The sequence below is a fragment of the Stegastes partitus genome, unplaced genomic scaffold, assembly GCF_000690725.1.
Source record: "Stegastes partitus isolate 25-593 unplaced genomic scaffold, Stegastes_partitus-1.0.2 Scaffold853, whole genome shotgun sequence".
In the NCBI taxonomy this organism is placed as follows: Eukaryota; Metazoa; Chordata; class Actinopteri; family Pomacentridae; genus Stegastes; species Stegastes partitus.
Genome location: NW_007578584.1, coordinates 91,077 through 116,129, shown reverse-complemented (window position 1 = coordinate 116,129; position 25,053 = coordinate 91,077). Strand labels below are relative to the sequence as shown.

Here is a 25,053-nt window from a genome sequence, read left to right as displayed (position 1 = left end):
AAGTGAAATATTGCACAAAGTTGCAAATGAAACTGACATGTTAAACCAAAAGCTGAATTATTACGCCTGAGAAATGAAAATATCAAATATTGCACATTACATATTGCACATTAAATGAAATGGTACACATGATGCAGAAACTAATATTGCACAAACTATTGAGAAGTAATATTACAGTGACATTGATAATATTGTTTAGAACAGGGATCTAAAACGCCGGCCCATGTGAGCTACTGTCCTGCAGGTTTTAGATGTTTCCGTACTGCAACACACCGGACTCAAATTAATGGATCGTTAACAGACTTGTGCAGAACTTGACAACAAGCTGTTGGAGATCCATTAATTTGAGTCAGGTGTGTTGCAGTACAGAAACATCTAAAACCTGCAGGATAGTAGCTCACGAGAACCGGAGTTGGAGATCCCTGGTTTAGATGGAACTTGTCGAAAGGTTTGGGCTTATTGACAACTTTTTGTCTGGGATGCTTTGTGTTCATAGTTATGTTATTAATGAACATTTGTGCGTGCAGTGAACATGTAGCAATCATTATTGTGAAAGTTAAACAAGATGAGTTATTGTGGTGAATATGCTGCGCTCTGCTGAATCAGGAAGCTATGTTGTAGGAGCCAAGAGCTTCTTGTAGGAAGGCCCAAGGCAAACTACTGTCAGGTAAGGCAGTAGACAAAAAGCAATTCAGAGATCTCTGTGGACTGTCAGTTTGGGATAGACCCTGTTTGAGACGGAGCTGCCTGGGATGGAAACTCGCAGGGAAGCACCCTCTGGCCGTATCTGGTAGGGCCTCAGCCTCACATAGTATTGTGGACTGCCACCATGTGGGCTACCGACAGTTTTAACGGAGACTACTCAGAAGAGTTTTCCAATAAAAAAAAAAACTGATATAGAATAACCAGAAATGTAAGTCTTGGCTGATACATAGCTGTTGACTTTTTCAAAAGTAATTTCCCAGTGGTTTGGGCAGTACAAATAAAATTTTATCTTACTATACTGCTACAGATATCTCAAAACCCGGGAAAGAAAACCCACCTGCATGTCTGTATCCAGGGGGGTCAAGGGACGTCTCGCTCTGTTTGTAAATTAAAAAGCTTAGAGTGTATTCAGAAAGTTTTCAGACCATTTCTACACATTTTTTATTTCACTTTTATCCTAAAATGGATTCAGGTGAGTTTTTTTTCTCATCAATCAACACATAGTCAAAAATATAGATATATTTTTGAAGTGTTTTGTTAATGTATCAAAATAAAAGACTTATTCAGTTCCTTAGTACTTGGTGAAAGCACCTTTGGCAGTAATGTCAGCCCCAAGTCATCATGGGAATGATTCTACAAACTTGGCAGACTTGAAGTTTCCTTCATATTTTCTGGGAGAATTGTTCAAGCTCCACCGAGTTGCATAGCGAACACTGATGCACAGCTACTTTTAGGTCTCTCCAGAGATGCTCTATTGGGTTCAGGTCTGAACTTTAGCTGGGCCACTTCAGGATTTTTCACTGAGTTTTCCTGAAGCCACTCCTTTTGTTTTCTTGGCAGCACACCTTCGCCAAATCCTGAGATTCTGAGCACTCTGCAAAAAAGTTTACACTCAGGATTGCTCTATATTTTTCTGCATCCATCTTCTCCTCTGTCCTGGCTGCTGTCCCAGTCCCTGTCGCTGCAAAACATCCACACAGAATAATGGTGCCACCACCGGGTTTGACTGTAGGAGTGGTATTAATGAGGTGATGCTCGGTGCCCGGTTTCCTCCATGCATGCAGTTGGGAATTATGGTTCAGTTTTTGTTTCATCAGACCGGGGGATTTTTCTTCTCATGGTCTAAGAGTCACTCAGGTACCTTTTGGCAAACTCCCAGCATGCTATCATGTGCATTTTAGTGAGAAATGGCTTCTGTCTGGCCACTCTGGCATAAAGGCCTGATCGGTGGAGTGCTGCAGCGATGGTTGTCCTTCTGTAAGGTTCTCCCGCCTCCACAAAGGAACTCTGGATATCGCTCGTAGTGACCATTGGGTTACTGTCTAACTGAGGTCCTTCATCCCAGATTACTCTGTTTTGATTAGATGGCCACTAGTGGTGGCAGTGGTTCCAAACTTCTTCTGAACTAAATCAAATCAAGTTCTAAAAGCATCTCCAGGACCACTAATCAGAGTAGGATGCACCAGGGCTCATTTTCATAACAAGGGTCAAAATATTCAGACCAGTCAGTCTTTCATTTTGCTTTGTCATGGTGGAGTATTGACATTTTAAGAGGAGTCTGAAAACAATAAAATGTGAACAAAAAAAACCTTAAAAGGATCTAAAAACTTCCCACATGCACTATCCTCACGGTAGTATTTGTTGCTCCTCTGTTTTAATAACTTGTGTAGTGCAGCTCCCATTTCCCAGAATTGAAAAAAAAATACATTGATTTTCTGTCTTAAAAATGAATCATAAAACACAGTGCTGGTGGTCCATACGAGAGCCTGCAGGATTAAGAAATTTTTGTTCGAGAGACACACGAGGAGAGCCGGCCGATTTATTCAACACATTTAGACATTGTGATATCCTGTTTTTGACCAGCCACTTCATTGATCACTCGCTAATGGCTTTGATCTCTGTGGACTTATTCTAGTCTTTAAAATGCTGCCCCACCTGCACACCTTCTCCGCCACCGAACTTCTGATTCAGATTTGAACCCGTCCTCTCTCTCTGGGACTCGTCGCAGAGCTGAAACAGAAGATGACAATCTCTGGTTTCTCACTGTTGTTTAACGGAGTGGTCACCTCCATGTTGTGACCTTGTCTTAGACATCTGCCTGTGAGAAAAGCGGCGCCAGGAACTCGGCCTGTTAATTAATTCACTATTGTCTGCTTTGTAAGCTGGCAACCGGGTGATCACATAACACATGAATGCACTCCTTCAAGATTTTTTTTTTTTTTTCTGGTCATCTGACTGTGTTTTTGTCCTTTTCTTTGCAAGCTTTTGCACAATTATGCGAAGCTGGTAGATGCAGGAAACGAAGGATAGATTAAAGGAGACTTTATATTTACATCTCCAACCAGGTGTAGTTTTATCACACAATAAGAAAATACAAGTTTTTGTACATGTTTGAACACTGGAGAAATAATAACAAAGGCTCCATGTGTATTTCATTCTTCAACAAAAACATTATTAGTTTGAGAAGTGAAAACGGTGAGCTTTATCACGACAGGTTCACTGTTTGATTTTAAACCGTCTACAGCCTCTTTAAATGTCACAGCAGAGCCGATCCCCTCCCCTGCTGAACTGTTTGCATGCATTAGTGTTAACTCCCCAGTTCAGCGGTACTTTCCAGCTTCTTTTGGTCTCAGAGGCCTCCTTTTGGTAGGGTCTGCCCCAGAGGTCTTTGGTCAACCCCTGAGGTGTCGGCATGATGGAGAGAGGTAAGGGCCACTGCAAGGTCAGCCCTGCCTCCGCTGCCCATTCCTCTTGTCGCAACACGCCCTGTGGCGCTTTGTGCAAAAGAAAAAGACAAGGAACTTCCCGCGTGATTGTTGATCTTTGTCCACAATAAAGAAATTGTCGCAGCCACTTGAACATGACACATCAGCACAAGGAAACCGCCGTGTGATTTTTATTTTCTGTTAAAGGAAGTCAACCAACTAATGTAGTGTTTGACAAACCATTAGTTTCCCATTGTTCTTATTGAGAATAATATTCATCCTGGTTGCGTTTTAGTCTACTGCGAAATAGCAAGAGGGAGACTATCTCTTATGAATGTATATGAGATGCTCAGTGGAAACATTAGTCACTGGTCTAGAGCTGGAACACAGGCTGTCATCACCTAGGGACAGTAACAGACAGGCTCAGATTTATCCCTTGTGAATGATTGTGTGTGTGTACGTGTGCGCAAGCGAATGTGTATTTCACCCTGCCTTCTCTGTGGCCACAGGCAAGCTAGCAGCTTTGATAGTTTTCATTCCTCCATATCCTCCAGGCTGCTGCAACAGCTGTAAAACTTTACTTTACTGGCGCTGTGAAACCTCTCACTATTGATCTTTGTTGTCACAGACCTAACATTATCGCAGTGGTTCAGTTAAATACTGCTGCTAAAGGCTTTCTTTTTGCTGAGCAGCCATTTTCGGTCATTATGCTTGCGTCTTACTCAGATGAATATTAGATTTGGTCCACTTGCGTCAGCCGGAGGAGAAGCCCTCTTTGTTTCGGCCCTCTCTAATCCTAATCTTGGCCGTTTTCCTCTGTGTTCTCAGATCAAGTTCGGAACAGCTACTTCATTGGTTTGGATGGCTCGCTGCGGCTAGTTTTGGCCAACGGCATGGAGGTGTCGCTGTACACTGAGCCCCACCTGCTGGCCGGTACGGTCAACCCCACGGTCAGCAAGAGGAACGTGACCCTGGCTATCGACAACGGCCTCAACCTGGTCGAGTGGAGGCAGAGGAAGGAGCAGGCTCGCGGCCAGGTCACCGTGTACGGACGCAGATTAAGGGTAAGCATGCTGCCTTGCTACGAGTGAATGATGGTTACACACCTATCTGCTGCCTTATGCTTGTAGTAATGCCACACTAAACTCCAAACTACCTGCAATCATCGAATTGATGCACCAGAAGAAAAAATATTGTGACTCTCCAGATTAAAACGACATTTGGAGTTTTTGATGAAAAGAAAAATGCAGCAACGGCTCCGATGATGCCGGTTTCATCCTCGGCACGACTGCTTTGTTCTCAGTGATTTCATTGTGGAAACTGTCAGTCGGTGCGCCAAAGCTCAGCTGTTTTTCTGTGCAAAACGTGCTCGGTTCGGCTACATGCGATCACAGCGACACTTCAGAGGGTTTAAATAATTCATGGACTCTTTGAACTTTTTCGAGATCAAAAATTTGTTCGTCATATCTATAAATCAGTGTTTTGGTAGGTGGTAGGCATTCAAACTCTTATTTAGACTTCAGTGTCTGGATCATATGTTCTAGTCTCACCCGTAATTGTAGCAGCACATCCAACACAATGCTGCTCATTTTTTAGTCGGTTGTATTTTTGATCTAAATGGGACATAAGTAGTCGACTGTAAATGTGACTTCATATTGTACACACTCTGTATTTTAATACGATGAGTTCTGGACGAAATCAAAATTCAGAGAGGGACTGTGTAAATGACCTCAAGAAGATAACCTTGTAAAGACGACACAGTTGCACATAGAATATCAACAGGTCCCTTTAATAACCCAGTAAACACTCAATGTTTGACCGTAAAGCAAAGAGAACGACAGACTGGACATAACTATTAACACCCAGAGCTCCAGTAACAAATGTGTCCTGATTGATTGGCCCATATAGTTTTTTTTTTTTTTTCCTTGGCTTCGTAAAGCAAACAGCAGTTTTAGTTAAGATGTCTTCCACATTCTCTGGGAGGCAACACAGCTAATGGGGAGGTGCCACTTTGTCTGTCATTGGCTGTTCATTTAATGGCCTTGTCGCCCCTTTGGAAGTGAAAGCTTCTAATGTATGTTACAGACAATGGCCCCAGGGGTGAGATAGGAAATGGGAGCAGTCTAATGGCAACAACAGAGGGGATGAACGGAGCTGGAATCATTGAGCGACCTTGAGTGACATGTCAAGTGATATTACGTGGGTGGCTGAGTGAGTGTGTGTGGCAGTGCGTGGCTGGGGGCTGGAGGTAGGGGGGGTGGGAGGTCTTGAATACAGAACAGAGGGATGCATGAGAACGAGAGCAACAGGGGCGACTGTGTGAGCCTGGCTGTGCAGATCTTTGTTTGGAGCAGCGATGATGGAGAGAAGAAGCAGCAGCAGCAGCGTTTGGACCGTTGCTGTCCGTGTTCCAGTTTGTTTCTGTCGTTAGCACACAGCGGAACCACACGTGCGTGCGTTTGTTGTGCTGTGCTTTTCTTGTCCTAGGGCTGAACAGGTCAGCGATGGTCCTCAGTTTACCTCTCCTACAGTGCCACGTGCTTCCCGGGCTTCCTCCCCTCTCCCCTCCCAGCCACCCACAGTGTGCATGATTTATGTTCCTGAGGCACAGTCGCTCTGGTTCTTTCCATGACAGCAAACCATCTAGTTTGAGTAGTTTGTTAATGTACAGTAATGAGAGAACCCTCGTGGCTACAACTCCACCAAACCAAGGATCTCCAACCACTTTGATGTGGAATTAAAAGCAGACACAAAGCTGATATGTGTGTATTTCAGAGTCATCGCAGTGGCTCGTAATGCCGGCCTGTTTGTTCTAAATAGATGTGAGTTAAAAACAAATACAAAAGATCGAATGTGTTTTTCTTTGATTGCAACGCGGGACTAAACTGGTGTTATTGAAGAAAACAGTCGCTGAATTGAATTAATCATGAGCGCTAATAAAAAAAAAAAGGCATTTTCGCTTGTGAAATGACAGATTGAGATTGTCATTTGACACAAAAATCTTTGATATCGATCGCGAGATCAGATGTAGCTGTGATGTTTCATGTCAAGAACAGTTTCAAATGGTACATTGTAATTCTAGTGTACTCGAACAGTCTGTCCACGGATTCTACACACCTAATTTCTTTGAGAAATTCCTTTTAGAGGTGATGTCCAATTTGAAATAATTCCCCTTGAGTGGGTTTCCATTCTCTTGGGATGGGCTCTACTGCTGCTATGAAAGACTTTGAAACACTGAGCACAGTGTTTTATGAAACGCCAGAGCGGGAGGGGTCTCAGTCTGTAATATCCAGTAACCTCTCTTTAGGAAATGAATAAAAGGTGTAGTAATTTCAGTGAAGTCTGACACTTGTTATGACAGTGTTTGAAAGCGAAAGAGAGGGACAACTAACAGGGCCCCTCCTGTTCCTATTTCAACATCCCTTGAAGGACCACCACCCCCACCTTCAGTTCTTGGGGCTCAAATTGCTTGTGCCACTCCAAATGTCCATGGATTCATGCTTCTCGTGATTCCGTTGGTTTTTAGTTAAAGTAATCCTCTCAATTAGGTATCAGTGACGTTAATTACCTCTGGTGTAATTGTCCCTTCACAGATGAGAGACCTAAGCGTGCTTTTCTCAATGCGAGATTGAAAAAAGTGAGGTTCTCTCGGCAATCCCTGTGTGACCTGCTCTGTGGCATGTGTCTGGAAAGTAGCCAGAAGCAGCTTTCTGAGCCACTTTAAGATGTTTTAAGCCTTGCCAAGCATTTTGCTAAGCCAAAAGATAGCACACCTGAAGAGAAACTCGGAAGATTAATAAGGAAAAAAAAAATATGATAAATAATACTTAATCAGAGGGGTAGTTTTAATTACAGCTAAAGACCTCTATAGCCCCATCTTCCGCAACTTACCAGATGGTGTTAAAGTAGTGGTTTGAATAGAGATTTCTTCTGATCTGCAATCTAAGCTCTTGTGTTCCCTTGATTTTATGTCTTCTTCCTCTGTAGCTTTTGCTTACGGAGGCTGCTGACTTTGAAACATAATGGCAGGACTGCAGGTTTGAACTTTTTGGCTGCAGTACAGGAGCTTCCTCCTAAAGCTCTTCAGATCCGTGTCTTTCTGCTCCGACCACAGAAAAGCCAAAGGTCACGGTTTTAGTCCGACGCTTTCAAAAGAGGCGCATGTCACACAGCAATGTTTTGAGTCACATCGGCGACGAACTGATTTTCATTCCTCTTTTTCAATTTACCGAAATGGCTAAATGAAACGAGAGTCATCTGCGCTTGGTAATTCTTTTCCGTACGCAGTAAAAATGAATTTAATGATCAATGTGACTCTAATGTTTCTTGCATGAATAGGCATACTCCCACTAAGACTCTGCTGAATTTTTGCACAAACAAAGAAATGTGGTAATTCTTACAATTTCATCACTTCAGTGGCTCCTGCAGTCCTGAGATAGAGCTCCACTGTTGTAATTAAAAGCCATGAAAAGAAGAATATGAAATAATCGCTTTGTGATTAAAGGTCTCCTCATAAGGTTCCACCTCAGAAGAGCGGCGCACCAATTCCTCCCAATCATTTCAAACTTCTAGACGTGCCTATTCCCTGGTGGTGGAGATGCTGTGGTCAAATTAACAGCTTCTAACGCCCCGCTCCTTTTCCTGTAGGTTCACAACAGGAACTTGCTGTCACTGGACTTCGATCGAATCACCAGAACGGAAAAGGTCTACGACGACCACAGGAAGTTCACGTTACGCATCCACTATGACCACGCCGGGCGGCCGACTCTGTGGGCACCGAGCAGTCGTCTGAACGGAGTCAATGTCACCTACTCCAGTGGAGGGCACGTGGCGGGCATCCAAAGAGGCACCATGTCTGTACGAATGGAGTACGACCAGAACGGCAGAATCATCTCGCAGATATTTGCTGATGGAAAATCTTGGAGCTACACTTATCTGGAAAAGGTACAAATTGTTGGTGTTGTACTTAAATGGTTTAAAGATAAAAAATGTAACATAAGACAGGAAGGACATGTTATACAGATAAATCGTGGAGGTGTGTCTGTGTGCGAAATTTGACGGGGAGATTTTCGACTCCTGTTAAAAGTTAACTTGTAATACTCCAGCCGTGTTTGTGCTGCATTATCAGGCTCCTGCATAGATATCAGCCGAAATGTAATTAAAAGTGTCTGGTGCACCGCAGACGTTATACTTTGTTACCACAGTCTGACAGCAAAGTTCAACCTGAAATAGCTCTGATGAAAAGAAACAGAGTGAAATGTCACTTTCTGCTCACTAACTCAAGGAAAAAGATTATTTGGGAGAAGGTGAAGAGCTGTTATTCTCCAGCTTAGGCGTGTAATATGAAAACAGCAGGCAGTCAACTTGTTAATATTGGCTATAGTCTGTATTTCAGCAATCTCTTAAGTGTTGAAATGCAGCCCGTTGTGACAGCCTTATAGCAGATTTAAAGGCGTCATTTATCGGTCCAAGACGGGCGTGAACGGAAATTTTCGATCTGAAATTCAATTCCTTCGCACCGTTTAGATCAAAAGAGTCGACAAATAAGAAAGGAGAAGCAGCCTGTTTATTGTCATCATCATTTTATTTATGTTTATGAAATCATCTCTGAGGGAAATGTTAACCTTAGATTTGGTCTGACTCATGCTTGCATGCATATGTTATTACTGTTGACATTTTGCATGTTTTGTAGTGTGCAGTCCTGGTGTCTTGTACAGTACTGACAACAAACATTTTAACAGAAGGAATAGATTCACAGGTTATGTTGAATTACGTGTGCACTTTTTTTGTTGCGTTTATATAATTTATAAATACACGTCTTTTTTTTTTTTATTTTAAATGTTGATATAGCAGCAAATGCATCAATTATATTATCTGCAAAGTGAAGCTTTTAAATTTAATCAACCTTACACTGTGTTGAAATCTAACAAAGACTACTCTTCTTTCCTCTTCTCTTTACAGTCGATGGTCCTGCTGCTCTACAGCCAGAGGCAGTATATCTTTGAATTTGACAAAAATGATCGACTCTCCTCTGTGACCATGCCCAACGTAGCTCGGCAGACCCTCGAGACCTCCCGCTCCATTGGCTACTACAGAAACACCTACCGGCCCCCTGAAGGTAACGCTTCAGTGCTCCAGGACTACAGTGAGGACGGCCAGTTGCTGCAGACCACCTACCTGGGCACAGGCCGCAGGGTCATCTACAAATACGGAAAGCTTGCCAAGCTGCTGGAGATTCTTTACGACACCACGCGCATCGGTTTCTCCTACGATGAGGTGGCGGGCATGCTGAAGACCGTCAACCTGCAGAGCGAGGGCTTCACCTGCACCATCCGCTACCGTCAGATAGGCCCGCTGATTGACCGGCAGATTTTCAGATTCAGCGAAGAGGGCATGGTCAACGCCAGGTTTGACTACGTCTACGACAACAGTTTCCGTGTGACCAGCATGCAGGCTGTCATTAATGAAACGCCGTTGCCGATCGACTTATATCGCTATGACGATGTGTCTGGCAAAACAGAGCAGTTTGGCAAATTTGGAGTAATCTACTACGACATAAACCAAATTATAACCACAGCGGTGATGACCCACACCAAACACTTTGATGCTTACGGTCGAGTGAAGGAGGTCCAATATGAGATCTTTCGCTCACTCATGTACTGGATGATGGTGCAGTATGACAACATGGGGCGGGTGGTGGCCAAGGAGCTGAAAGTTGGACCTTACGCCAACACCACACGCTACACGTACGAGTATGACGCTGATGGGCAGCTCCAGGTGGTCTCCATCAATGACAAGCCTCTGTGGAGGTACAGCTACGACCTCAACGGCAACTTGCACCTCCTCAGCCCTGGAAACAGCGCTCGTCTCACGCCGCTACGCTACGATATCAGAGACCGCATCACTCGCTTGGGAGATGTCCAATATAGGATGGATGAGGATGGTTTCCTCAAGCAGCGAGGCAATGACTACTTTGAGTACAACTCAGCTGGCCTGCTAATTAAAGTGTACAACAAAGTGACCGGCTGGAGCATCAAATACCGCTACGATGGCTTGGGCAGGAGGGTGTCGAGCAGAAGCAGCATGGGCCACCACCTGCAGTTCTTCTACGCCGACTTATCCAGCCCCACTAGGGTCACCCATATGTACAATCACTCCAGCTCCGAGATCACGTCGCTGTATTACGACCTGCAGGGACACCTCTTTGCCATGGAGTTAAGCAGCGGGGATGAGTTTTATGTGGCCTGCGATAACATAGGAACCCCTCTGGCGGTGTTCAGTGGTTCAGGCCTCATGATCAAGCAGGTCCTCCACACAGCGTTCGGAGAGGTTTACCTTGACACCAACCCCAGCTTCCAGCTCATCATCGGCTACCAAGGAGGCCTGTATGAGCCTCTCAGTAGACTGGTCCACATGGGAAGACGCGATTATGACGTCCTTGCCGGCCGCTGGACAACACCCAACCATGAGATCTGGAAACGTCTCAACAGCAACCACATTGTGCCGTTCAACTTGTACATGTTCAAGAATAACAATCCTCTCAGCAACAATGAGGAGATAAAGTGCTACATGACAGGTAAGTTCTCTTAATGGGCCCATGTTTTAAAGAGATGAGACAAAACAAACATCCACACAACCCTCCTCTACAGGAGGCAGCAGCTTGACTTCAGTGCGGTTTGGTTGCATTCCAGTGAAAACCCAGACTCATGGCAAAAATAATGCAAAGTATGAAAATATTTATAGGCTCTTCTAAAACCACAGCTGCCATCCCCTTAAAAGCAGCAAGCTGTAAACTTGTCAAGGCCACATTTAAAGCCTTCAGGCTGTGGGTATTTAAGCATATTGCATTCACAGAAACTTTCACCGAAAGCATTCACTTGTAATTATGACTTGCTATGTCATAATTATGACAAAAGATCTCGTAATTATGAGCAAGGATCCGATGATTACAAGATAATTAGGAGAACATAATCAAAAAATCGTAACACGATGAAGAAAGGTTGTCATTGTGATTTTAAAGGGCAGAAAGGACTCATACTTTAATACACTTTTATTTCCACTTTGGTTTGAAACAATGGAATGTAATTCATCAACTCCTTTAGAAAATGTTACATAAAACCTTAAACATCACTCAAGTCACAGTGAATCTATTTGCTTTTCTCATATTTGATGCTTAAACAGCAGGGTTTGGTGTGAAATATTCCTCTAACAACCGAAACCAAAGTGAGCAGAAAGCAACCTGAATAATTAAAACAATTTTTACAATAGTTTGCAAGCATTTGAGTAGAAATGGCAGTTGGCAGATGTTAAGTGAGTCACACTAAAACAATTGTTAATGCAAAAACTTCTTTATGTTGTAAAGAGGAAGAAATCTTAACCTTTCTTCCAGTGTGAAACTGCTTGGAGCAAAGAAGTGGTTATTTTCAGGGGTTTTTTTCTCTCAAATTTTGTGTGTTTTTGTTCCAAACAACAAACCACAACTGAAAGAAAAGACCCTGCCAAAATTATATTGAAAAGCAGTGTGCTTGGGAGGTTTTTAAGAGCTTCCTCAATGGGACACTGAGGTTGTGTTTTTTGTGCATGTGTGTGCGCGTGCGTGTGCGTGCATGTATATGTGCTTGTGCGTGTGCCCAGTGGCTATCGTTTTGTAAGTGCTCAAAGGGAACAATGCTATACGGCAAAGCCCTCTCTGTTGTTGAACACTCAGGTCCCTTCCCAGAAATATTCTGTGTTCTTTGTGGTAGGGAGGAGGTAAATGGCAGTGAAAGCACCCCAGTGGAGAAGGAGAGCACAATGGATCCATAGAAACCATAGCCAGGGCTGGTTGTATCAAGCTCCTTTCGCTGGAAGGAAAACAACATTGTTAAGGATACTCAGTGAATACTCTGCGGTTCAAGCAATCGACTTCAGCCAGATCTTATTCATAACCCGGTGATTTAATTTTCTGCTGTCATTCTGCATATTTACTCGATAATGCTTCTGTTGACTATGGAGTAATGTATTTTTTACCTTTTGTCTTTTGTTCGTTTACCTGTAGACAATACTGAGAGCGGGGGGGAAAAAAAGTCTCTTTTTGTTCAGGTGGAATCGTAGCCTTCTGCTTCTTTCAGTTTAACAAAGCCATTTAGCTGCCTGCCAAACAGAAAGGCGTTCAGCCTCACAGTCCACCATTAGGGGCTGACTGGCATTTGAATGCTAAACACACTGTTAGATAGATATACTGTAGTGGGTCTGCTTCAATTGTGATTGATGGCGCTGACATTTACATTCCTTTCACTAAATTACCAGGGTCCTTTCATTGTCCTCAAACAAATTCTTATTTAAAAAAGCTTTGTCAGGTGCCACAATGTGGCAGTGCCAATCTGTGACAAACTTGCCCCCCAAGTGTCACAGCAATGATTCCGCTGTCCATAACAAACACATTGATAGGCATAAGAAACAAATGGCTCGGATATAACAGGCTTCCAGTCGTGGCTGTAGCCCTCTCTATGGCATTCAGAATTAATGACAACTTATTACAGGGGATGGCAGCAGCACCTATATATGGCTGCTATTAGACGAACCGCATTACCATGATTGCACGAATTTGAATCTCACACACGTCACTTTTCTCTCTTTCGGCATCTCATTAGAAAAAAAATGACTGCAAAAGAACCCGCTGAGTCTTCAAAATATCTTGCGTCGAAGTCTCGGCTGCCTTGAAATGACATGAAATTACAGTATATAATTATCAGCACAGCAGACACTCTCAGATGTCAGTTGGCATTTCTGGGACCCAGCTGTGTGTCATTAGTGTGGCACCTGCGAGAGTGGACATGAATCATCGCCACCATCTCGAGTGTTTAGCATAGCCTGTCCACTTTCACAAACAAATCGAGTGCTCAGACTGAGTGAAGAGTGTTTCAAGGAGACAGCCACTTGACCGCAAAATGTCAACTCTTCAGATTTAGCAAATTAATTCTGTGTCCTTTATGGTTCCTCTGAAGCCAGGAATTGTTTTGTTTAATCATAGTGTGTGTACCTCACTGTTACACTGTTTTGCCTGCTCCCCTGCAGATGTCAACAGCTGGTTGGTGACCTTTGGCTTCCAACTGTACAACGTTATCCCCGGCTACCGCAAACCAAACACGGAGACCATGGAGCCGTCCTACGAGTTAGTCCGCACCCAGATCAAGACGCAGGAGTGGGACAGCACCAAGGTAGTCGCTCTCACCTACCCCACCTTTCATCTCGCCGCAGATCACCTTCTATTCTGCCCCCTCTCCCTTCCAACATCATTAGCAAATAGGCATGCTCTTTGTAGCCAGACTCCCAGAGGAGCTGCCAGCTATCAGGCCAAAACATGGCCCAGTGAGCCAGGTCTCTGCCCCTAGTCCTCATCATGGGGAATGGGGTCAGGCTAAACAGCTCTTGTAATTGTCCTGCCATTAGGGAAATTCACTCTCCATTCCCTCCACCACTGGCCATTGATTTCATCTCAGTTTTACACTGTTAGCCAAGGACTGAGAAGTAGTAGACATGCTCTGATTCTCGCTTTTATCAGCCCTTTTAAGTTGCCTCCAACTCAACTGAATTATTGAAGAGGCCACTGTTGTCTTCTTGGGTTTGGTTACAGCTAGACGAGTGCATGCCACCCATCAAGAGGGCAGATTCATGTTGCATGACACTCTGGCTGCTACCTTAACACAGTGGGTATTTGTCAGTATAAAAACAGGTTCTCATCTGTTTGAAAGCCTAAAAGCTACTGGGATGATATGATCCGAGGTACTAAATCTGTGATCTCTGATCTGACTCCCCAGCCGTAATATCCTCGAACACCACTTGAGCATAATGAACTGAGAAAGTAGTGATGTAAAAGAAAATGCTATATTACTATAAACCGTTGGAGTTTCATCTCTTAACACCTGCAAGATACGCACCTAATGTTTTGGATTTTCGCCCTTTCAGTCCAGAATTGCATGACCAATTTTCATGCTGTTACAATGGATATAAAAGTATAACATTTTACTGTCAGTGGGTTTTCCAAGTCCAATGTTTGTTGACAAAAAATAGCATGCCAATAGGTAGGATGCACCTGCTCTGCAAAGTGCTTTATATGCATTTAAAGTCATGAAAGTAATTTCAGCGTCACTCGAGGCATTTCAGCACATCGTGGTCAATTACACAGGAAATGAAATGCTTATGAAGCCACAATGTAATGTTACAGGTCACATATGTGTGGTGTAAAAACCGTAAGAGCAGAAACCCCAGTTATGTCCTCATCCAGCATGGATCGCTTTGGCACACAAGCCCCTGGGACTGACTCATGAATCCTGCTTGTACACTCCACAGAGAAATCTCTGAACTCACCAGAGGAACCGATCTACAAAGGAGCTGCAGGATTGGAAATATCAAATTTAATCCAAAGGCATCTCAGCTATTTACATTTTAGATATCGGACAGTATGTCTGATGGAGCAGAGAAGGAAATCGCTCTGTGTAATGAGTAGATTCTGGTTTTAAAATTAAGTTTTTATCCATAATTTTAGGGGGGAGGGGGGTAACCGTACCACTGCAACCCATCTAGTGACTTACATTTATTACCATCACCTTCTTGGAAGCACTCTAAATCGACGCGTTTCATTATGCTAAAATTAAATCAGTCATTCATTGAGGCTATATTCAATTTGTCTGTTTGCTTCACTCAAAAGCGCTAAATAGAAGCAGGTCCGTTTGAGTCATAATATTATCGAAAGGAAACGTTTCATCTACAAACACAGCCTTCAATTCTATATTCAAGAATACCCATGATAGACTTTAATATCTCTGAAAAATCCTGTAATTGAGGCTTTAAATAGCAAGGTTAGCCTAGATTTGAAGATGTTATTCATGTTTGTGAGGGAGCCTTGCCTTCAGCACACCTCTGGAGTATCTACTGTAAATGATATATAAGGAAAGACTGAGATAATTAGTTTTTACCCTGTGTATGATTCGAGGCATGATATTCTTATTTTGAGTTTCAAAAACTGAGACGGTTAACGCCACTCTCTCTGCAGACCTGCCCAATTAAGTGTAGGGCTCTTTGAAGCATAAATATAACTTTAAAACTACACATCACATAAGCTGATACAATGGGCGTTTTATTTTATATCATTCAAGGAGAGAAGTGTGCCTGCCTTTCTATCTCTGTCCATTTAAGCCCCTATTTCACCGGGCTGCTGAATCCACACACAGATTGAAAAATTCCGTGAGGGGACAGACAGATGAGGTTTGTGCTGCGCAAGGCTTGATCTCTCATTCTGACTTGTGCTGGAGGCTTGATTGCACCCCATGCTATGTGAATGATGCCTCTCTGGGAGTGTCCCGGGAGGCTGTTTCAGTAAAGTGGAGGACATTGCCCCCTGTACCCCACCACCACCACCACCACCACCACCACCCCTGGGACAGCTGACCGGGTCACACGCTGGCACGGTAAACAAACATGGAGTGGCATGGTGTGAAGTGTCCCCCCCCAGGGCCTCGGCTCCCTGAGGGGCTCAAACAACACAGCTGCCCCCTCCCCCCTTCATATGCTTCCTCCTCATGCAGGATCCGATGCAGCGTCGCGTCACAGAGCAGGCAGATGCGCCGGTCACTGCAGCCAGCTCGATACTCCCTCAGCCCCACCCAGTCTGCCAGCCTGTAAGCCACCATCTAACGGAGAGACGGAATTAGAAACTGTCAAGAAGACTCTGGATGTGACTTGTTGACAAAACTCCTCAGGATGCTCGGCAGCCTCTTATCTTGGGCGATTGCAAGAAGGCTCAGTGTTTGAGAGTCTTTTTGTTGCTGCGTTCAGGCAACTGTCTCAGTGTGTTTTGGCCATCTTCCATTTCATATCATTCTGTTCATTTCAACATCTTTCTTTCATCCCGAGGAGCATCTCTTGTCAAGTAATATTAGGACAAAGTATTAATTTTGACTGAAGGCGATGTGGTATCTATACAAAGCTTTGATCTCTTAAGGAATGAGATATATACACTGGTTACCAGCGGATTCTTGTTTCGTATTTGGCGCAGCGTGGCTGTCAGGAGACAGCAATTTCACCCTTTTTCAAAATATCATGCCTGTCACAAATGATCAGAGAGATTTGCATTTGCTGACAAACACCTCTGCCCCTACCTTGACTATGTGCAATACATTCACAGCTTCAAAGCATCGTGGATTTGTTGTTGTGTGTCATTGATAACAGAAGCAATTTCATCATTATTTTTATACATGAAAAAAAAAATGTTTAATCATATAATGTGACATCAATGAGACATTTATATTTTCTGTACCACCTTTTAATTTGTTGTGTACCTCAAAAAGCGTCTCATACATATACTTAGAAATGTAAATATATACTTCTAGCAAACCGAGATCCGTTTTTTTTTTTCTGTTCTTTTTCATGTTGAAACATCCTCATTCAGTCATACGTGTTAATACAAAAAAGAATAGCTGGTATGCTGTAGTCATAGCATTGAGTCTGAAATGTTTGAAATGTTAATGAAGCCGTATGAATCTCAGCTTTGTAAAGGAACCATCTGAAAGCCGGCAGTGCCGCTTAGTTCACATGCAGAGTAGGATAAGGATAAAGGTTAGAAACCAAGGCGGGAAGCAATCAGAAGTGAATATTTTGTAAAAGATATCGAGAATAACGTCTTTAAACAAACAATCGAGTGATATTGTTTAAATCAGTTTCTTGCTCAGAGAGCTGACAGAAAGTGTGTTTTACTGTGTATGTCGCTGCTGCTGCTGCTGCTGCTGTGGGGGCTGTGTGACTAAACAGCGTTGTCTCTGTCTTGCAGTCTTTGCTGGGTGTTCAGTGTGAAGTTCAGAGGCAGCTGAAGGCCTTTGTGAAGCTGGAGCGTTTTGGGCAAATCTACAGAGCCAAAAGTGCCGGATGTCCTCAGACGGAGGACAAGAAGATCTTTGCCTCTGGTGGTTCCATCTTCGGGAAGGGGGTGAAGTTTGCCATCCGAGACGGTCGCATCAGTACTGACATCATCAGCTTAGCCAACGAGGACGGCCGTCGCATGGCCGCAGTTCTCAACGACGCGTTTTATCTTGAAAACCTTCACTTCACCATCACAGGAATGGATACCCACTACTTTGTCAAACTGGGCTCAGTGGAGGGAGACCTGGCCCTGATTGGCATGACAGTGGGCCGGCGCACTCTGGAGAACGGCGTCAACGTGACAGTGTCTCAGGTCAACACTGTTTTCAACGGCAGGACTAGGCGCATTACTGACATCCAGCTACAATACGGCGCGCTGAGTCTGAATACGCGTTACGGCAGCAGCGTGGACGAGGAGAAGGCCCGCGTGTTGGAGCTGGCCCGGCAGAGAGCTGTAGCCCAGGCTTGGGCCCGGGAGCGCCAGAGACTAAGGGACGGAGAGGAGGGCTCGCGAACCTGGACTGAGGGAGAAAAGCAGCAGCTCCTAGGCTCAGGGAAGGTGCAAGGCTACGACGGTTACTACGTGGTTTCAGTTGACCAATACCCTGAGCTGGCAGACAGTGTCAACAACATTCATTTCATGAGACAGAGTGAAATGGGCCGAAGGTGACATGAACACGAGGCTCCCGAGTGACACTCACATGTAGGACATGGGACTTCTTGCCAAAGACAGTTGTGTACATGACCACATTTTTTTTCTTTGACTGTGCTCAACTTGGTTTTTAATATGCTGTAAAAAAAAAAAAAAAAACAAACACAAAAAAAAAGGAAAGAAAACAAAATGGTTGCAATCAGTTGCACTGTATTAATAGAAGAGTGCCCTTCTCCTTTTGAAGATTCTTTAACAGTCTTTGCCCTCCAAGTGCGGCTGCTAGAGGATGAAAATTTGCGATGTCTTTGACTCATTTTTGTGACTCCATTTCCTCATCCCTGTTGGTGATTCTGTTCAAAGGAATCCAAGAGGAGTATTGGTAATGCATTATGTTCACTGGCTCACTCTGCTGCCAGACTTGCAGATTGTTATTCACAAGCTTGCTCCATTCTGCCTTTTCTGCGCCTCAGCCAAGGAGATTCCTTCTCTTTTAATCACTTCTTTTTTATACTTGAAACCCTCATAGCCCCAGTCATCCATAAATAATGAGAGAGATTTCTGTTGGCGGTAGAGCCCTTCATCAAAACCCTAGCTGAACTTGTCAAAGCACCTTCATTTGTGTGATGTCTTGTAATTTTTTAAGAGGAGGCTTGATACTCATTTGTGGTCTTAGCTTGGAAGGCTTCAGTGCACCCTGACCGTGCATGTTAGCCTTTTTTTCTTTTTTTTTTATGAACTACAAAATTAGCAAAACTGCTTAATTAAGCTTAAATTGTGTGGTAAAGCCAACAAAGGGATATGAGGTCACTTTTTTTTTATTTGGTGTGTACTTTATTTTAAACGGAAGAAATTGTTCTCTGCTCCTTTTCATTTGACTGTGGTCAAACAACTCGATTATGAAAATAGTGACGAGCCAACCCTGTAAGAAAATACTGTGGAATTATTGTCTGTATTAAACAACAAAAAGGTATTTTACAGGAATGGTTTTGAATTCTATTTTAGTTTTGTTTTATAAATAGCTATATGAATTAACAGTATAACAAATGTGAATTTAAAAAAATAATGTGAACTATTGTCCCTTTTATTGTTAATTGTTGTACTTGAACAATACTTAAGGGTGTTTGAACACATGGAATAAACTATGAAAGGTGGTTTAGTTAAATCAATTACTGTGTTTTTCATTAGACCGACTGCATTCTACTGATCTCAGTTGCATATGAGAGGGCACTGCTTGTTTGTCAGTGAGCTTAAGTCAGTATTCCTCGCCACAGTGTCCAATCAAATGAAGCTCGGGATGAAAATAATTTTTTTGAAAAGGGAGACTACAAAGAGGGTCAAAGAAACCGGTCTCATCAGTGATACATGCAACATTAACATATTGTGCTGCCGAGACAGACAGGCTTTGCATTGTGTTGTGCGGGTAAGATGAAAGATACAAATTGCCTTTGCCCTAAGGGCTGCCCGCAGGTCAGCATCGAAAGTGCTTTCATTCTCCAGAACAGGGCTCCACTTGGTCCCACGGCTGGCTGAAATGCATTAGACCTGCAGGTGTACTAGTTCCCGTTTACAGACTAAAGGTCGTCCATACACGCCAACCTTGGAAATAACCCACGTGGACACTTTCTAGCTCCCATATATCCGTGTGTGTGCCCCCCCCCCCCACCACCCCTCCTCAGTGGATACTGCAAAGGACAATTTACTTCTGCTCATTCGAAAAATGTCATGATGTGAAAACTCAAGAGGAGTCGAGACTATTTTGGAAATTGTGACATTGATTTGACTTCTGGTACTTTTTGAACTATGCCAAGCCACTGCACACTCTTGACTTTTATCATTTTTGTCCATCAAACATATGAACTTGTTTGTGTGTGTAGGGGTTCTGAGAGCATGGTTGAGTGTCTCAATCTGTACAAAAGATAAAGCAAACGGTACATGGGTTATGTTTTTGTTTTTTTTTCTTTCTTTCTTTTCTGGTTGATTCAGTGACATTTTGTTTCCAAAAGAAAAAAAAAAAAACTATGTATGTTCTACATAATATGAATGAAGGATATTTGCATTGTGGAATATTGCACTGAGAACTGTTGCATCATAAGACTGTATCTTTTTCTAAAGTTTTGGACTCATTTTGAGTTTCGGTTTGTTCTTAACACTGTGTTTTTAGCGCTTCTCTTTGACTGTGTAAATATGAAGACATCAAAGTAAGCTGTAAATAAAATGCAAATGTAGATACCTCTTAGAGCTACATCGGTGACCCTGTGTAGTCTTAAGGTAGAAAAAAATAAAGGGAATATTTTGTGTTTATTTTTTTTGCGTTTTTCTTTTATGTGATGGATATTCCGTTCGACAAACTGTTTTTCTCGCCGTAAATGGAGGCGTGACAGATTCTCTCGTGTAGGTGTTTTATATTAATTTTACGACCGCGCTTGTCTCCGAGCGTCTACGTTACGCCGCTTACACATGTTTTACTGTTCATTTGCACACTTAGTACATGATATATTTATTCATCCTCACTCTACAACATATTTTATAGGAGTTTAATGAGGATAATTTGATGCAATATGATAATGTAATATTGCGCCATGTGCCATTATTTAGTTAAACATGCTCTACCACCTGTTTAGACTTTGAAGCCTATTAAATCCTCACGTGGAGCGAACATGTGGCTGAATCACATAAAGTGGAGTCTGTTAATAAAAACTTCTCTACAGTATGAATGTATTTAACTGTCATAAGACAAGCAAGCCTCGAGGGATGCTGTGCAGAACTTGACTATTAATTAACCTGTCAAAGTTGAGGAACAATCCTTTGATGTTACAAAAGCCACCAGGAGACTGTTTTTTTAAACTTGATAACTTTGTTGAAACAAGTGGAGCTCAGGGGCTAATCCTGTTAGCAGGCAGGGTGGCTCGGGAGTTAGCTGACAGTATGTGGTGGCGGCGAGGGAGCCAGGAACATTTACACTCACTGCAGGCAGAGCTGAGCTCGGTGCCCAGAAGAAAGCGTGATGGCCTGTTTTACCTAAGAAGACAGCTCTCTCTCATTTGTTCTTCCCTACTTTGCATTAATGTGAGCCAAGGAAACCACTGATCTCCCCCGCGTGAAGGACAAGCATCATAGGAAACGATCACACTGCTCGTGTTTGCTTCAGCTAGTTTGACTACACAAAAGTAAATTTCAAATCTGTTGCTCTCATTTTCCTTGAGACAGCCGGAGTCTCAAACCCCACATGCCTCTGTAAAAGAAGGATTTCTTTACAGTGAACAGAGAGTCCTGCTGCAAGGATGAGCTCTGCTGCTGCAGAGAGGGAAAATGTCCTTTCGCCTGGAGGGTTGTAGTCTTTTGGTAGAATCATAAAAACGATAACTTCACCTCAACCCCTCGAGCAGAGAGAAGGAGGTCACACTGTGCTCGGATACTGAAAGGGGAATTTTATTTTTATACGTAACCGATACTGAACCAGGTCTAACGAGGAATGAGCGTTTATTAGAACATGAGAACTACTGTGGGAACAATGGAGCATCAACGGCCTTGAACATAAATCCAAGCAATCGAATGAATTAAATCCAAATTGCATGTTTTTCCTGAGTGGTTCTGTGAACAAAGATGGAGGTCCAGAGAGTCACAGCGCCATGTGGTCGGACGTAGTTACAGTTAGAAGGAGGTAGTAAACGGAAATTGAATGATGACTTAATGTGGGGTTAAAACATTTGTACATATATAAATATAGTTTTTGATATTTTGTGGGTAATTTTTGCCTCCTAGAATCAGTTTTTGGAGCATTTTTTGAAGCATTTTTGATTCTCAGACCGTTTTTTTTGTGCATTCTGAAATTTTCTTTAGGCATTTTTGCCTCCTAGACATAGTTTTTGGGGAATTGTGACACTTTTTTCTTTAAGGATTTTTGATTTCAGACAGTTTTTGGAGCATTCTGATATTTTTTTGGATCATTTTTGCCTCTTAGACAGTGTTTAGGACATTCTGATTTTTTTTTTTGGAGCCTTTACTGACTGTCAGACTTTCTCTTTTGGGGCATTTTTCCCTCTTAGACAGTTTTTGGGGCATTCTGATATTTTTTTGGATCATTTTTGCCTCTTAGACAGTGTTTAGGACATTGATTTTTTTTTTTTGGAGCCTTTACTGACTGTCAGACTTGCTCTTTTGGGGCATTTTTCCCTCTTAGACAGTTTTTGGGGCATTCTGGGATTGTTTTAAAAGCATTTTTGCCTTTTAGACTTAGTTTTTTTGGTTCATTCTAGGATTTTTCTGAACGTTTTGTCTGTTTGACTCAGTTTTTTTTTTTGCTGCATTCTTATATTTATTGGAGCATATTTTCCTCTTAGACAGGTTTTGGGGCATTCTGAGATTTTTTTAAAGCATTTTTTTCCCTCTTAGACTCAGTTTTTGGGGGCATTCAGGCATTTTTTAAAAAGTATTTTTGATTGTCAGACAATTTTTTGGGGCATTCTAAGATTTCTTGAGACATTCTGCCTCTCAGACTCAGTTTTTTGGGGGGGCATTTTGACATTTTTTTAGGGCATTTTTGCCTCTTCGACATAGTTTCTGGGGTATTCAGATTTTTTTGGAGCCTTCTTGCCTCTCAGACTTTTATCTTTTGGGGCATTCTGAGATTTTTCAAAGCATTTTTTTCCCTCTTAGACTCACTTTTTGGGGGCATTCAAGCAAGTATTTTTGATTGTCACACAAATTTTGGGGGCATTCTAAGATTTCTTAAGACATTCTGCCTCTCAGACTCATTTTTTGGGGGCATTTTGACATTTTTTTAGGGCATTTTTGCCTCTTCGACATAGTTTCTGGGGTTTTCAGATTTTTTTGGAGCCTTTTTGCCTCTCAGACTTTATCTTTTGGGGCATTCTGAGATAATAAATCAGAACATCATACTGCAATAACAACACTGCAATATTTTACTTACACCTTCTTATACTTTGCACCCTGCGCTCCATCATTTGAAGAAGGTGAGGAGAACAGGATGTACCAAGAAGTGTAATGACTGACAACCTTATTAATTTCTCACAAATCTGCGGTTGTCGTACTTTGTTGTAGGGTGGTGACGATCTCTCTCATGTTGCTGATTAAAGCTACAGAAGACACATCATCTTTGCATCCTAATGCAAGTCAGATAACACACCAGATTGGCATCTGTTTTAAAATGGGTTGCATTAATCAGACAAAATGAAATAATTTTCAACTCCTCTAGTCATCCTGTTGCTCCTGAGCTTCTTAGTCTTTTCTTCTGTTTTGCAGACGGCTGGGTTGGTTTCAGAGATTGACAGCTCCGATGTATCACAGTGGATGCAGCCAAACTCAGAATTTGAACCCACGTTCACTTAACTACTATTACATTCAGATTTGACTAACCCCTTCCAGCTGTTTATGTGAGAAGGAAGAATAAAACGCTGCCTTCAGCCTGATTCCACCAACTCTGATTGGCAATGGGAGGCAAAACTTTTCTCTCAAGCGCATGCATGAACTATTTCTCATTATCTGTGCTGAGACTGATGTGGGGAGATATCGTCACGTCGCTTTCACACTTCATCTGTTTCCTCTCACTGATAATTTTACCACTCTGAGCCCAAGTGTTGAATAAACACTGGCAAAGGTATTTGCTGTTAAAATCAGCAAAAGGTTGATTCCTGCTGTGGCCCAACCATCCATTCACTCAATGAATCCTGTACGTAGTCCGAAAATAACCATGAAAATGAAACACCTGCTGTCTTGTTTTACTCTGTCACAGTCTCAGGTACTGTAATTACGTGACAGCCAGGTGCACTTATTTTCCTGAAGATCAGCAATGTAGCTGACAAAATGCAGCACCTTACCATGACTGGGTACGCTTGTTCAAGTTTTCCCCAACATCCATAAAATGACTGGTTTGTACGATGGTCCACATCTGCTGCGTAGCCTCATAACACCATATGCCTGAACGGATAGGACCGCCTCAGATTCGGTCTTTAATCATTCAGGTCCACATTCCCCTCTCTACCAGTTATGCAAATGGTGGACCAATCATAAAAGCTAATGGGGCAAGGAATGGTAAACCAACTGGCCATAGAGAAGTGAGGCTGAATTTTCCTCAAGGTTTAGCTCTCATTTGGATGCCCACTGTGATGACAAAACACAGCAGCGGCAGCAACACAAGCACTCGGTGAAGTCCAAGCTCTGGAAATGAAACCGAGGTGATGGTTTTCGAGGTGTCATATTTCTGTGGGTCATACAAAGGCCAGTGTTGCCTCTCATACAAACTGACCTGCAAAGGGAAAATGGAAAATGTGCAGGACTAGCACCTTAAGCAGTACAATGCTGCATGCTCGTAATATGAGAGGCATTATTTTCCAAAATATGAGACTTAAGAGCCCTGTGAGAGAGCCTGTACTGCCCCTTTGAGGGGCAACATTTTGACCTTTTGCGCTAGTATGAGTGACTCATTACATGGCTTTCAGTCATTTTCACTGAGATACACATTGCCAAGATAATCAATAATGTGTGAAGTGGAGCTATATCAAAGTTGCCCTCACAAATTCACAGTCTGGCGTTTCTTACTGGAAGCTCTGCAAGTGCAGACTGTAACCGCTAGATGCGTTCACCTCTTGACATGTCTTTAAAAAAAACATCCAATCTTGTGCAGAAATTGATTTACATGTCTTTGAAACCCATTTTTGTGTGAAAATCATTTCTGAAATATTAATTGAAGTTACTCAGTTGTGTGTTGTTTTTAATCATTATTTTTCTGTGTGGTTATCTCAGTTTGTGCCACAATTCAGTTTCGTTCATCATTCTGATCTTTTTGGATCATGTTAGAATCGACAATCTAATAATAAAGTCCATCAGCACCAAAGTCTGAAAGTCTTCTCTTGGCTTCAGCGATGTGTACTGTGTGTGTGTGGTTGTGTATGTGGTAGATGTGCACTGTGGTTGTGTGTGGTTGATGTGTACTGTGGTTGTGTGTGTGGTTGATGTGTACTGCGGTTGTGTGTGTGGTTGATGTGTACTGTGGTTGTGTATGTGGTTGATGTGTACTATGGTTGTGTGGTTGATGTGTACTGTGGTTGTGTATGTGGTTGATGTGTGTGGTTGTGT

General features: G+C 42.7%; 1 protein-coding gene across 1 annotated transcript in view; it reads left to right on the top strand.

The window, feature by feature from the left end:
• Positions 1 to 17,976, top strand: part of tenm4 (teneurin transmembrane protein 4) — a 114,556-nt gene extending 96,580 nt beyond the window's left edge. The window contains exons 26-30 of the mRNA XM_008293040.1: positions 4,239 to 4,474; positions 8,058 to 8,354; positions 9,372 to 10,986; positions 13,467 to 13,609; positions 17,218 to 17,976. Coding sequence (XP_008291262.1) covers positions 4,239 to 4,474; positions 8,058 to 8,354; positions 9,372 to 10,986; positions 13,467 to 13,609; positions 17,218 to 17,976 — 3,050 coding nt within the window. The remainder of the gene's footprint in view (positions 1 to 4,238; positions 4,475 to 8,057; positions 8,355 to 9,371; positions 10,987 to 13,466; positions 13,610 to 17,217) is intronic.
• The last annotated feature ends 7,077 nt before the right edge of the window (positions 17,977 to 25,053 follow it).